The following is a 14,566-nucleotide window of genomic DNA, read 5'->3' as shown; positions in this document are numbered from 1 at the left end:
CTTCTGGAGAACTGAGCACTGATCGTTGCATCCTGATGAACAGAAGTATAAATAATAAAGGCAATGTTCAAATTATGTTGACATAAGCTTTCTCTTGTGCGTAGTGCTGTATGTAGAATCAATGGCGATGGTCTTTTCATTATTGAGAAGTTTGAATACATGAAAATCAGGAATTGAAATGATTGCTTAGAGCTAGCAGTAAGTAAACATTGACAGATTTTTCTAGTGTTTATCAAGATGCAAGTTTTATGGCCATTTAGGGACAAATCAGAAAGCCTCATCTTAATTAACATGAACCTAAGTATGAGTCTGCAATTTAGGAGGAAGGTGCAGGTCACAGCTAGCATTGTTATCAGAGGGTTGTGATCTCTGTGCTTCGTTGTCATTAACACAAACACTGAAAAAGTGTCTGGACACAGTGAATGCAGTTGTATTAAATAATTCTGATAGTTAATGATTTCTTAGGTACTGATGTAATGAAGGCCAGGGAGGGGAACAGACCTCTTTGCTGTACAATAACTTAGAAGCAACTGCTCTTTGGTGTGTTTTTTTTTCTGGGCTCTCCTGTCAAATGCTGAATTATAAGGTAATTTGTTTTGTAATGAGAAATCAAAAGCTTATTGTGAGAATTTCTGGGTATTTTGTTAGTGAATCTTTAAGCTCTTCAGACATACATGTTTTTGTGTAAACAGGTAAAGTGGGTCCTGGTCCTTCTATGGGTCTTGGTCTATTTGCGTTCCAATTTGGGTAGATAAAGTGTATTGTAACGAAGATTTCTGCATGGTTTTTTTCCCCCACAAATGCTTTAAACAGGAAGAAAAGATTAGGTATATAATTGTGATTCATAATTATCTGTGTATGCTCCAGAAGTCTTGTTTTCTGTGTAGTCACAGAGATACATTATGTATGTAGTGTGAATGATAAAATTGTTAGCATCTGTTTACAACTGATAGCATGTGAAAATAAAGCTATCAGTGCAAATGACTTACTGTTATTAAAGCTGAATTTCTGTCTTCAGCTAATAAGTTCTGCTTGTGTTTCTGCAGTTCAATTCAAAGGGTGCTCTATTATGAATGAGCTTGGAGATTAGAAACTAAGAGCGTTGGTACATCCTTCATTAAAGGTGACTACACTATAGAATCAAACTTTCTCTTTTAGCTATATAAAACATATTTTTAGCCTAGTTTAGTGGTTCCTTGATCGAGAATCCTACTTTGAAATGGTATGCAAGAGTTTTGAAATGACATAATGCAGCTTGCATGGTTGAAATATTTTTTGTAAATTTTCAGTTACTGGTAGTTTTTTGGAAACCATTATAAAAATATTTGTGCACTTGTTGAAGTGGATGTCTTAAATTTTATATATTAGATAAGCGTATGTATAGGAAGGAAAAAAAAGTGGTTTGCTCTGTGATCAGTGTATGGCAATAGATTAGCAAGCAATCTACTTATGGTTTTAATTTCAGATGATCATGCCAAGGGATTACATTGTTTTCATGAACGAGTCTGAAGCATGGGTTTGGGGTTTTTTTGTGAAGCCAGACAATGAGTTGGCTGAAGCGTGGATGGGAACCTAAATCAAACCCAGTGCAGATAAATACACTCAATTATTTGGTCCTTATACTTTCTCTATCTGAATTGTTAGTATATTGTGAAATTCTGATGACTATGAGAACAATCCATTTTATTAAAGAACAAGTTTAAAAACCATTTAGATTTGTTGAAATAATGAACTGTTCAGCAAGGTAGTTTTAAAAGTGGATGTTTGTAGTTCATAGTGATGATTCTGAGAACTGTTTCATTTTTAGCATTTCATGTTTTTCTTCAGGTGTTTTCATAATCAAAATTCATGATTTTGGCATGCTTGGGGTGGGACAAGCTGTATTTGGATCAAGTGCAGCGTGTGAAGCATCTATTTCTAAATTTTAGGAGTTTTTAATGTAATGAAGTTACTTTACGTATCCAGCTTAGAGGGAAAGAAATTATTTAAGGTGTTATATCTTGAAGTTGGAATTACATATGAAGAGGGTAACCAAAGCCTTGTTCATTTGGATTTCCCAGAATCCCAGAATGGTTGAGGTTGGAAGGGACTTCTGGACATCATGTTGTCCAAGCACTCTGCTCAAGCAGGGCCATTTAGAGCAGGCTGACAGGACTGTGTCTTTTGAGTATCGCCACAAGTCCATAACCTCTCTGGGTAACATGTTACAACACTCAGTCAGCCATTTAAGCTCAGCTTGGCTGCTCGTTTCAGATTCAGACTTGATTCTTGATTCAGACTCAGCAATATAGAATATCAAATATGCATTAGGTTGTGAGTTTCCATTAAAGTACCTTTAGGTACAAATGCAGATCCCTTTGTGGAAGCAACCTTCTAATTGTTTTCTGATTTCTTGTCTTTTCTACTGTACATTTAATTTCTTTTTGTTGCTAATTTCTTACTGCTGAGAATGTCAAGTGCCACCTATGACATAATGTTTTCTTGCAGGCAGATCTGGTGATCCACAAATTGATACTAGTAAAATGCAATATTTATGATGAGTGGTGTCACAAATATTTTTTAATCCCACTCTTGTATGCTTTGTTTTCTACATCATAAAGGCATAAAAAAGATAATCAGCTGTTGTCTGATTGTTTACACAATTCTTTCTGCCTAATTAATTCTCCCCCAACTATGTCATTTCAGGCTCCAACAACTTTACTTCCGAGCATTTTGAATAGGCAGCTTTTCAGCATATTTATTAATTTTTCCCCACAGTCTGCAGTAGCATGTTACAGATTGAGCTGGCTGACAGTTAACAGAAGTAAAGCTAGCTTTCTTCAAAATAAAAGAATGGACACTCAAGATAATAGACTGGTTTTATAACATTAGAATTTATATCCTCTGCATTGGATTAATAATGAAGTTCTAATTTTACCAAAACATCAACTATTGCTATGTTCGTTGTTCCACATATTCTAGATGCATCTGTCCCTTTAAAGAGTTGTGTGGATGCGTATCTCCAGAATAGTAAGTGGCATTATGATACGAATGTAGCTGCATTGCCTCCTGCTTCGTGTACTGCTGACGTTAGTTCCATAGCTCTGCTCAGGACAGGAGAGAAACATTTAAACGTATAATTTGTCATAGACATTTTAATAAACCAGTTTTAATTAAACTGTATTATCTGAGACACAGAACATTCGGTTGGAAATTGTCAATTTTCAGAACAGTAAACGAATACTCAAGAGTTTGAAATAGATAACAGAATAATTATTTCAAATTGTAAATTTAGTAAAGCATGAAGGATTATGTGTTGTCATATATATTTTCAGTCTTGCAGTATTTAGGGTTATGAAGGCTTGGAGCTTTATCACTGCATAATGATATAGTACATGGACATTTTGCACTCAACACAGATTTATCAATCTGCAACTTAAAGCTAACAAGCAAAACACTGCGCATTTTTCAGAAATGTATTATTTTAAGAAACATAAGTTATTTGCATTGCAAATAGTAAACGGATTACCGGTTTTCTTACTGTAAATTCAAAATTACTGTTGGCTATAGTTTTTGTCTAAAACGAGTGTGTCATATAAAATCTAACTGTAGAATCAAACAGAAGTGCACCTAAAAAGACTGGTGTGGACAAATTCAAGCGAAGTCATACAGAGACTTATAATGAACATCTTTCAGGTTTTCTTCAATGATGCTGTCTGTCTTGAGAACAGTTCCTGTCTGTAATTAATATGAGGATCAGTGTGGAGAATAAGAAACCTCGATACATTCAGTAAAACTGGAAGTTAACTGAAAAATAAGTAGATCAGACGTTTAAATTTGAAGTGGCTTGGCTTTCCAGAGTCATAGAAAATCCCAGGCTAACTATTTTTTATTTTTTTATCTCCTCATTATAATGCTGATTTATATAACATGCTAAATACATTGATTCTTTCCCTTTTGGTTGAGTGTGTTTATGAATGAAAACATCCTCCATCTCTAGTCCCAGTGGGCCTTTATTTTCTTTTGCCCTTGTGTTTTTGCTCTCTAGGAGTTAATACATCTGTAGTATAACGCCAGCTACCTCTTTCTTAAATGTGTTTTTTGGTTGTTGTTTTTTTGGTTTTTTTTCTCTTTGCATCAGCACAAACTTTTAAGAATCAAGTGTTACATGAAAAACTCTCCCAGTGGAATGCTGCTTTTGCCTGTTTTCAGCTTCCTGTGACCGGTAGCTGGAAGGACATGTCAAAAAGAATATCTATTCAGTCTTTGAAAAAATACTTTTGCAAAGTGTTTAGAAGTTTCTAACAGGTATCTCCTTTTGATGCGCATTCTTTCTTCTTCTGGAGGTATCAGAGACATCAGCTCTGTAGTCTGTTTGTTTTACTGTTTCAGATCTGTTATGAACCTGCCTTAAATTCCCTTTCTATAGAGACTGTGTGCCTTGGAGAGGGACCTCACTAACTGCTGGAACACCAGTGCATTTTCTTCTATAATTATAGTTAAATAACCACTGTTCTTTCTGCAGTGGCATATGTATTGTTGATGAAAGCCAAGCTGTCAGTGGACAGTAATAAGTGTTGCCTTTGGGGAGATGAACTTTTTGTGTGTTCAGGCACTTTTATTAACTATTATTCAAGTTATCAATATATTTATGTGAAAATAATAGGAGATGTTATGGTAGAAGTCATGATTTTCCCTCCAGCTGATCTAAGGTCTTTAACCTTGATTTCTCTATCTTTTTATCTCATATGTTTACATGGAAGAAACCAGTAGAAAGCATGGAAGTACCGTGATAGTAGTCCTAATATGGACATAAAGAATTTAATTCTACTATTTATGGTAATTAGTGATTCTTTATTTCTGATATAATGTGGTAGCATAGTTCATGGTAACATTTGTATCCATTGCTTGCTTAATTTAGTGAATTAGTTTAGGCATTGCACTGAAATGCCAGCAGACTGGTCATCTGGTCATATTTCAAAGTGTAAAAAATCATTGGTTTACTTAAAGTTATTTTTAGCTGTTTCAGCTGGCTGTGTACAGCCGTACTAATATTTACCTCTGTTGTGATACTGACACTACACTTATTCTCACTGCAGAAATCCTTATCCATCTGGGTATCTAATTATTTTTCCCCCATTCTGGGGGTGGTCATTGTTAAGCAAACCACAGAACTTGGATGGAAGCTTAAATTGGCAGCTGCAGTGCAGACACATTAACAGGTTTGTTTATTTTTTTATTTTTTTTTAAAAAAAGGAAGAAAAAAAGGTGTGGAGGTTTCCCAGCCCCTCTCCTAACAGTGAGAAGAAACAGGAAAAAGTAGAATTTGTAGATAACTGCAATTTGGGAAAAGAGTTAAACCAGTAAGAATAATGGAAGTTAATGGTCTACATTCACCTGTATGTTTTTAATTTAAAAGACACAAAGTTTTCTTTTACTTTTTGTTTGCATTTTAATGTTCTTCAGAGTTCTTCAGAGACATGGCATGCAGAGGATTTTACTGGATTGCATGGTGAAGCATGTATTACTAACTTTTTGATACTGCTTACTGAACAGTGATCTATTTAATTAATCTCAGGGTGATGTGTTAGAACCAATGCAGTAGGATAGCACTTTCAGAAGACACCTGTAAATTTTAAACTGAAATAACACTTTTTCAAAAATTCACACTTGACACTTAGAATATCTCAGAGTAGTTTTGTGTAGTTGCCTTTTGCAGTGGTATTAAATTGAAGAAAGGAAAGGGATGAAACAGCATAAACTTTCCTTTATGTAGCAATCGCTACATATAAAAACTTCAGTAAGGATTGTATGTCCAGAGTTGCTTAGATGGTGATTAGGGATGGTTCTGTTATCCTTGCAGTGCTGTATTTCCTAACCTTAGTAAAGCAATAACTGTCTGTGTATACAGATTTACAAACCTGTTTTTCTTGGTTTATGTGGAACTTGGGGAGGCAGGTATGGTGCTGAAGAAGAAAGAATGTTTCCAAGTGGGGCTTCTGGGATATTTTTTTTTTGTTTAAAATTTTCAAATAGTAGTATTTAAAGTAAAGTCTTGGCTTAGATTTTTCTTATGGTTATGAAAGAAATTGAAAAAAAAAATAAATGTGTATGTGGAAAAAACCCTTGTAAATAAAGTAATTTCGTTTACCTGAACAACAGGTTTGTGATTTTTGTTTTGATTCAGAATACTAAGAATGAAACCTTGTTTACAGTTTTTAAATGAGCACTCATTAAAGCTTCAGTCTATATTAATGAAAACTTTTGGAATTAAGTACTAATAATACGTACAGTTTTGATAGCTTAGATTTTCAATCGGTTTTTTATGCAATAGTGTAGGCAAGTACAGCTTTGCTTCTCTGTTGTATTGACTGTCTTTGCAATGAGTTGTAGTACATTTCAAGGTGATGTTTCAAGTTATTAGTATTTCATGAGCATGAAGACTGTATGAAGCATATAGAGTGTGACAAAGGAACTTCGTTAATATGATGTACCATATGACTGGAAACTATTGTGTTTACGGCACTGACTTGTTTTCTTCAAAATTAAGTAGAGTTAAAATATTCTGTCTTACTGACATTCTTTTGTCTTACAAGCCATGTGTTAATGGTATTTATTTGCACTTTCGTACTTATCAGATCAAACAAAAAAATTGTTGAAATTACAGTATATGTTTCTGCGCTGTTACTTGAAAATATTTCCTAGTTTCATTACCAGTATTGGGGTTTTTTCTCTTTTAAGTGCTTACTGTGGCTATTGCTCATGTTAAATGTGCAGCTTGAATGGAGAATTTGACTCTGGGAGTCTTGTCTGAAAGAACTAAATTCACATCTAGAAGGTTGAGTGTTTTTTTTCTTTTATTCAGACTTGAGTCATTCTTAATATATTGATTTGGGTTTATATTGTATTATATGAGGTTCTTTCTAAAGGAATCATAGATAAAATTTGTATAGTTATATACCTTCATATTTCTGTTTCCTACCATATTTGGTGAGTTTTTCAATACAGTGGTCTGCTGACTCCAAGGCAATTCATGTTTTTTTCTAAAATTTTAGGCTGTGTTCAATAATTCAGTGATGTGCCATTATTACCTACTTAATGTATTCTTGCTATTAAACTTTAATTTCCTTTTGTACAGTTAAATGTCATTAAAGAGGGAGCTATCCCAAGTTTGTCTTGTGTTAACATGAGTGATTCAAGCTTGACATTCTAACCAAGCAGGTTAAACTTCATTTCAGTAAACTGGAAATATAGGTGTATTAGTACTGTGTTTGCAGTGGTATGAAACTATACTGGTAGATATTACTGTTTCAAAGTCTTGATATTTATGTGTAAAGATCCATAGTGTTGGTTTTTACTTTCTGCCTGTCTAAATGAACATTATAAGCTGACATTCTATGAACAAGATAAAACAGCTTTCCTTTTATGCTACTGAGGCTTTAATGAATTAGGATTACTTAGAAAATTATCCCTTTGGAGGAAAGCTTATATTATGTAAAGTTTTCAGACATACTTTCAAGAACCTGTTTGTAGTTGACTATTTACATACTCTCCCATTAATCAAAGCAGGAAAATCTAGGTGAAATATCAGGCCTCTTCACAATGGGAGATGCTTTCAGCCTTGTTAGGCTTCCTTTTAGCTTCGTGTAACTTGGAGATGGCAGCCCTTTACTCAACAGTATCCAAACACTACAGAAAGGCTTTGAATAGAATATCCACCTGAATTTCTTTATTCTGCAATTTGTTGATGGTTCTCTAAAGAATCATTTTTGGGTTTAGTCTGGTCTTGAAAAGAAATGGTGTATAAGATTTCTCTGTATGTCTGTTTTCCCTAATTAGTTTCTAGGTTGTTTGTTATTTTACGGAGAGATACGGATCTCAAAAATATTGAGTAATTACAAATGTGGTACTAGGCAGAGTCTCAAATTAGAGTCTCAGGTATGGGGAAAGGTTGAAGCATGAGCTCTGCTGTATTAAGAATCAGAATCTGCATGGAAGAGAGTCATTACAAGTGAAAGCCACAGGGAGCCAGGCTGCATGATTTTTGTAGTTCAGGGAATAACTTGTGTCTTTTGTTGTTGGGTTTTGATAGGTACAGCACAACACTTTCATCAGCTACAATTTGGTATCAGCAGAACTAGTTTAATCGTGTACTAGCTGACTTTTTTACAGTGATTTGTGACTGTTATCTTTGTGGATACAAACAAATACAACAGAAGAAAACAGCACACGAAAACCTACTTGCTTTGAGACAGACTTAGTGTTTCCCTTAGCAGTTTGCACCCTTCCTTTATTTGCAAATGAATTGTTCTAAAAATATTTTTTTTCATATAAGGGGGAAAAAAATGCCACATTTTTCTATTTAAAAGGATTATGCCAAACTTTTAACGATGACTGCTGAGATGGAAGTCAACCTCTGTTGCATTTCTAGACTTCCATACTTCCTAACAGAAATACAGAATTCTGTTGTTCTGTGATGTTTTTCTTACTAATAATTTTTCAAAGCTGTTTGTCGGTTAACTGGGGCAAGTGGGTGGATGTTCCATTTTTAGAAGTTCTGTGAAATTACATAGTTGAGAGAGTGCCCCAAATAACTGTACATTGTACAAGCAGCCTGAGGCATGAGCTGAGCTTTGTGGCTAGGCATTAAAGAATCCACAAAAAAGACATCCATATTAAAAGGCAATGAAAATTAGACATCATATTATATAATTTTGTCATTGATGGTTATGAGCAATGCAAATTCTACATATAAAATACAGGTATATAATACACAGGGACATGACATCACCTGAACAGGGTGGATGTTATAGTCAGATTCTCACAGAAAACTGATTTTCAGTATGACTTTTAATAGACAGTATTTTACAAAATTAGATTATTTATTAAAAGAAAAATGTCTAAGGTATTTGGAAATTTTACCAAGTTAGTTGTATAGTGTGTTAATGGCAAACCTTCACCATTGGAAAGGGATCATTTAACGGAAAAGTGTGCCACAACTTGGTATAAACTTGCAGACATGTTAACATTAATATATAAAATTGTCATATTTGAAAGCAGAACAGCACTAGCAAATTTTCCATTTCTAACCTTTGTGTTGAGTTTTCTTTACTTCTTTTTTACTGTTAGATTGGATTACATTGAATCATTTTCCTTAACAAAACCTTACAGCTTTGCTGAGAGTGCCCGAGAGCAATACGAAAAATTGTCCAACATGCACAACAACATGACTAAATTGTATGAAAATCTGGGAGAATACTTTACCTTTGATCCCAAAGCAGTAAGCATAGAGGAATTCTTTGGCGATCTGAGCAACTTCAGAACTCTGTTTTTGGTGAGTAACATCTGCAAAATGTTATGCATATTCTGATATCTTCTTTCTCCTAATTTTAATTCTTTCCTCTCTCTCGTTTTTTGTTATAGTTAACTTTATATTTTGTTCTGTGGCAGGAAGTCAGGTGAATGTTTCCAGAATGATTTAGATTTTGGTCACTGATAGCTATCATCCTGCATTTTGTAACTTGCCAGCTCAACCGTGTAAGAGGTCGAGACATACAGATAATAACAAATTGTTTTTCCTCTTTTCAAAAACTTGCCTTTTGGATGACACACAACAAACAGGTGTGGTAGTGAAAACCATGTTAAAATTGAGACCTGACTGGATGTGTATCTCTGTTCATATTGTGTTAGAATTGATGATGCTTTAGTCATGCTGTGATGCTAAGGCTAAGACTTTCAAGATGAGCTCTGTCTGTATTGCTGACAGAACTCATGAAGTTCACTTAGATGCTTATATTTTTTTTTTCATTCCAGTCATCCAGAGTGGTTGATGTCTGGGTATGGCTTTTTTATGAAGGAATTTAAGAATTTCATTTTAAATAGCTAAGTTTTTAAATGGGTTTAATGTCATCTTTCCTAGTAGCTGTGTGGGAGCCATAATTAGCTGCACCATAGGAAGTGTATAGGGAAAACAGATGTCTAGAATGTCACATTGTGTCTCTGGAGAATATTAACACCACTTGGAAATACCATCATTTACCATACAGCTGTGCCTCACTGATCTGTCTATTGCCAGTAGCTAGCTGAATATATCATGTAATCATAAGGAATTTCAGTTTCAGTGTGATGGAGATAGAACTAGTTTAAAACATCAATTTCATGCCAAGTTTACTTTGTTAACTATGATATATTTAACTATTCATTTTAAATTGGCTGAAATTGTTCTTTTTCTTTTTCCCCCATAAGTAAATCACCAGTTCTTTCATAATTATTAAGTATACCAACACATCTGTGTGAAGACTTGTCAAGAACAGGAATAGTTGTTATGAGGTATCTCAAAGCATTTTTCCTAAATCCAAGGCTTGAATTTTCAATGAATTTGGAAATCTGTCCTATTGTAACTCCTGGAAACAGACTTCCAACCCTGACCGTTCCATGAATCTGTGACTTGAGGCTAGTAATGTCCAAATACTGTGATGAAAATCTGTCCTCGAGTATGTATTTAAATTCTATGAAGGTGACAGGAGCTAGAAGGCAAATGTTTTCTAGAAGATGTATTGGAATGAGAATACTTCCAATTGTGTTTTTACAGTTTCCTTGCTTTTGACTTCCTAAAGATCTGGCTGATGGCTCTTCAATGCTTATAATTGAATTTCCAGGGAGAATATTTCTAACAGATTTATGTATTGCTTTGAAGTGGCTGAGTAGGAGCAAGGGGGCGGAGGAAATGCTATTACAGGTTTTTAGTGTGTAAACATGAGAAATTAGATAGGAAGTACAGTAGCTCTTTTAATAAGAAAGCTGGAATATTTTTGTGGCCTTTCTAAATGAACCAAAAGCAGACAACAAACTATTATGTGCACATCGTCACAGTTCCAGGAACAGATGACATTTTCATTGTTTCAGGTTTAGAATGAGTTTCTGTAAGTAATTCTATAAGTGTTAAAGCATTGAATTCAGGGCTGGTGGTGCTACTGAGTCATATGTAAAAGAGTCTTATTTCACGGCAAAAATTGGTACTTAAGAGTTCAGAGACATAGTGACAATTTGACTATTGACTTTTCTCAGTGTTGTGAATTTTGAACTCTATGATGTAGTATTAGTGATAAATTTATTCATGTTATGATTTCAGTAACACTTGTTCTTTTCAGTGTTTTTGCATGGGTTTAACTGATTGGTGTTGCTAATTATTTTATAAAGGAAATGAAATGCAATCTAGCAGACTACATTTTATCCATGTTTCTTGCTTGCTAGTTAGAAAAAGAATTTTGCGGTTTATGTGTAGATCTTTATACAGAGGGCATATCTGTGAGTTTCATGGTATAACAGTTTTATATTTTCTGCATTAATGTTGTATTCTATAGAAATAAATGGTTATTCCATCCTTTAGCCTTTAATATAATGGCCATATGATGTATGATTATAATAGTTATTGCTTTACCTATGTCCATTATTTTGTTAACTTAATGAACAAAGGGACAACTGAATGAAAATCTGGCTATGGAGGGATCACCACATGCCAAAATTTTAAATATATGGATATGCAATTTATCTTCTGATGATCTAAGTTCCACTATCTGCAAAGGCAGAATCTGCGTTAATTCCTGAAGCTTTTATACTTTCTATACAATATCAACACTATGTTGCTGGGTATCCATGTCTAAATTCATGTGATATTGTTGATTAGGCTTCAGAGATTATGTAGTTTAACTTTTCTGCTCAGAACAAGGTCAGGTTAGAGCAGGTTGCACAGGGCCTTGTTCAAACTCTCTGGGTTGGTTTTCCAGTCTTTGATCATGCTTGTGGTGAGAAAAATAAATAACTGAATAAAATTTCCCATGTTCCAGCTTTGGTCTATCACCTCTTGCTGTATCACTGTGCATCTCTGGGAAAAATATATTTCTGCCTTCTCTAACCCTCCTGTTAGCTCACAGGCAGCAATTAGATCCTTGCAGAGCCTTCATTTCTTACAGCTGAACAAACTCATGTCTCATTTTCTGCTTGGCATATGCTCTAGATTACTTACTGTCTTGGTATCATCTGCTGGGCTCACTCCAGTGTGGCTGTATCTGTCTCATACCGCAGAGCCCAACCTGGACACTGTCCTGCATCAGCCAGTTACCCATGAGGACCTTCAGTTTTCTGCAAAACAGTTTTCTGGGATTGCGTTTACATTTTACGTTAGTAGTGTTTAGGGCTAAGTACAAGCCTGGTAATGCAAGCCTATGCTATACAAAACCCCTAAAAGCTGGCAGGAGGGAGTGTTGGAGTATTGCCTTTTTTTTTTTTTTTTTTTTTTTTTTTACTTGGCTGAATTTCATTAAAAGTATTTTTGAGATGATTATGTCTAGTTTTAGGTTTCCATGCATGTCTGCCTGCACTTAAGAGGCCTGAATTGTCTTAACTTTTTTTTTTTTCCCAAAAAATATTTGCTAATTTACCTCATTTAAATGGAGTCCTGTTTTAGGAGCTTTTAATGAAATACTTTATTCACATGCTTCCCAATCTAGATAGTTCAGGAGAGGTGGTTACTCACAGAAGAATTTTAATTTGAATTTAGAATAAGGTTTTCTTCAGTATGAATTCACTTCATTTGTACTTATAGCAAAGCTATAGATAATGAATGTTTCAGGAAGTTGTCGAAGAGTAGGACAATTGTGACTTCTTTTTTAAGCTCTGAGACATCGATAGCAATGAGAGTAATGAAGGTTTTGAGACTGTTTATGCAAAGTACTGTCAATTATTATTTACACATAATCTTCTGGTTAATGTTATATACATATGTATGTATTTTACTTCTGCAAATACTTCTCTGTAGATACAGAACAGTGGTGTAAATTGTGTAAACCACCCTAGTCATTTATACTGAGAAATACTGTGTGGGGTTTTTTTGCCAGAATCTCCTTAACTTTGTTGGCTCTTCATATGTGAGTGCACGAATACCCACATTCTTCTGAGTACTAGACAGTACTCAAACCAGACAGCAGACTTGCTGTGATTATTATTATTGTTGTTCCTATTATTACATAGGAGGGGAAGAGGCTATTGAGGAAGTGTTTCGCAGTTAAAATATCCTCTGTAGCTGAATCCTTCTGCTAGATTTGATTTTGAGCAAGTGGGTTTTCTATATTTTCAGCAGATTATAACTACTCTGCTTTTTTCAGATGTAATCCATCTTTTGTATTTCATATATATGCTAAATCACTTCTAGTGCACTTTCTGTTTAAAATTTTCGTAGGGGTAGCTAAGGACAAATAAAAAGTAAGGCTGCCTTCTGGTAGGCACCGTGTAGTTAGTCATGAGCTAGTAGTCCCTTGCTTTTTACTGAGGATCATAATAACTTCACGTATGCATTCTTAAGATCCTTGGTATGGGGTTGTCATGTTTTAATAACATCCCATAAAACCCCTTCATTTTGTGGTATGAATACACTCAACAAATTAATGCACTGCATTAATTGTCTTACTACCTAATTAATGTAAAGTGCCTTCTGTGTTAAAGGGAAGTCATTACAGATGCAAACTCCTGTTACTTCTCCCAGCAGAAGTTTCAATCCAGCAGGTGTTTCAGAGGTTGGAGGCCTTTCTGCTCTTGGAGTTTCTACAAACCTCTTTATTCTTAGTTCTTCTTACGATATTCATGATATTATATTTGGCCTGATAATAACGAACTGCAATTGAATGGTTTTCTTGGGTGGAAAATTATCCCAGAGACTAAGTCTCTGTAAACTAATCTAGTTTATCAAGACAGAATTGTCAATTTCTGCGTTCTCATTTGGAATATTAAACTTGCATTCCATACAGAAATAACCTATCATAAATAGTGGGTTTGGGTTTGAGGAAAAGTAGGGTTAATCTCTTGCATTGCTTTATAATTTTAAAAAGTGAAAAAAATAATCTGCTAGGGTACTGTTCTACTGCTACATGTTGGTCTAAATAGTTCATTATTTCCATCTAGTGCTGTGGTCTTTAAAGTATTTATCTGTCCTTTTATCTTCTAAGCCTTTTTTTAAAGAAAGTTATTAAATAAGGAAATTAACTTGGACCATATGTATGATGCATACTAATTTCAATAGTAATGCTTCACTAGAAAAAAAGTGAAATCTGAGGCTCACGTAGCATCATTTGTGCTTCAGTCAATTCACTTGTTCAGATAGATACAGTAGTAGTAATTGTAATTAGGTCTTTTGAGAGTTTCTTGACTTATTTTATCCACTAGAGCAGAACCTTGTAGATTTTAGTGGCATAAAGATTCTTGTTTAGGGATTTAATTTTTTCCAGACACTTGAGGAAGGCCTAGGGCAAGCATTAAAAGTTCACAGTGCAGGATTTTTTTTTTTTCTATAAAGAAAAAAGTACTAAAAAGAATTAAGTTTTTCTGCAACATTTTGATGCTTGTGAGAAGTTTCCCAAAAGGAAAAAGACACTGAAACTAGTTTAATCTGTGGAATTAACTGTAAAAAGGAGTCATAATTACTGATAAGAATTCAGGAGCAATCGGAAAAGACTGAGCATATACAGCATCTCCTAATACTCCCCGTAGCGTGCATATTTATTAAATTTGTCCAGCTCAGACTAATGCCTGTATG

General features: G+C 34.5%; 1 protein-coding gene across 1 annotated transcript in view; it reads left to right on the top strand.

Annotated features, from left to right (window-relative positions):
* DIAPH2 (diaphanous related formin 2) overlaps window positions 1–14,566 on the top strand; it is a 244,079-nt gene that overhangs the window by 131,652 nt on the left and 97,861 nt on the right. Inside the window, exon 25 of the mRNA XM_055727131.1 lies at window positions 9,150–9,313. Coding sequence (XP_055583106.1) covers window positions 9,150–9,313 — 164 coding nt within the window. The remainder of the gene's footprint in view (window positions 1–9,149; window positions 9,314–14,566) is intronic.

The sequence above is a fragment of the Falco cherrug genome, chromosome 15 (genome assembly GCF_023634085.1).
Source record: "Falco cherrug isolate bFalChe1 chromosome 15, bFalChe1.pri, whole genome shotgun sequence".
Lineage (NCBI taxonomy): Eukaryota > Metazoa > Chordata > Aves > Falconiformes > Falconidae > Falco > Falco cherrug.
This window is presented reverse-complemented; position numbering and strand designations above follow the sequence as displayed.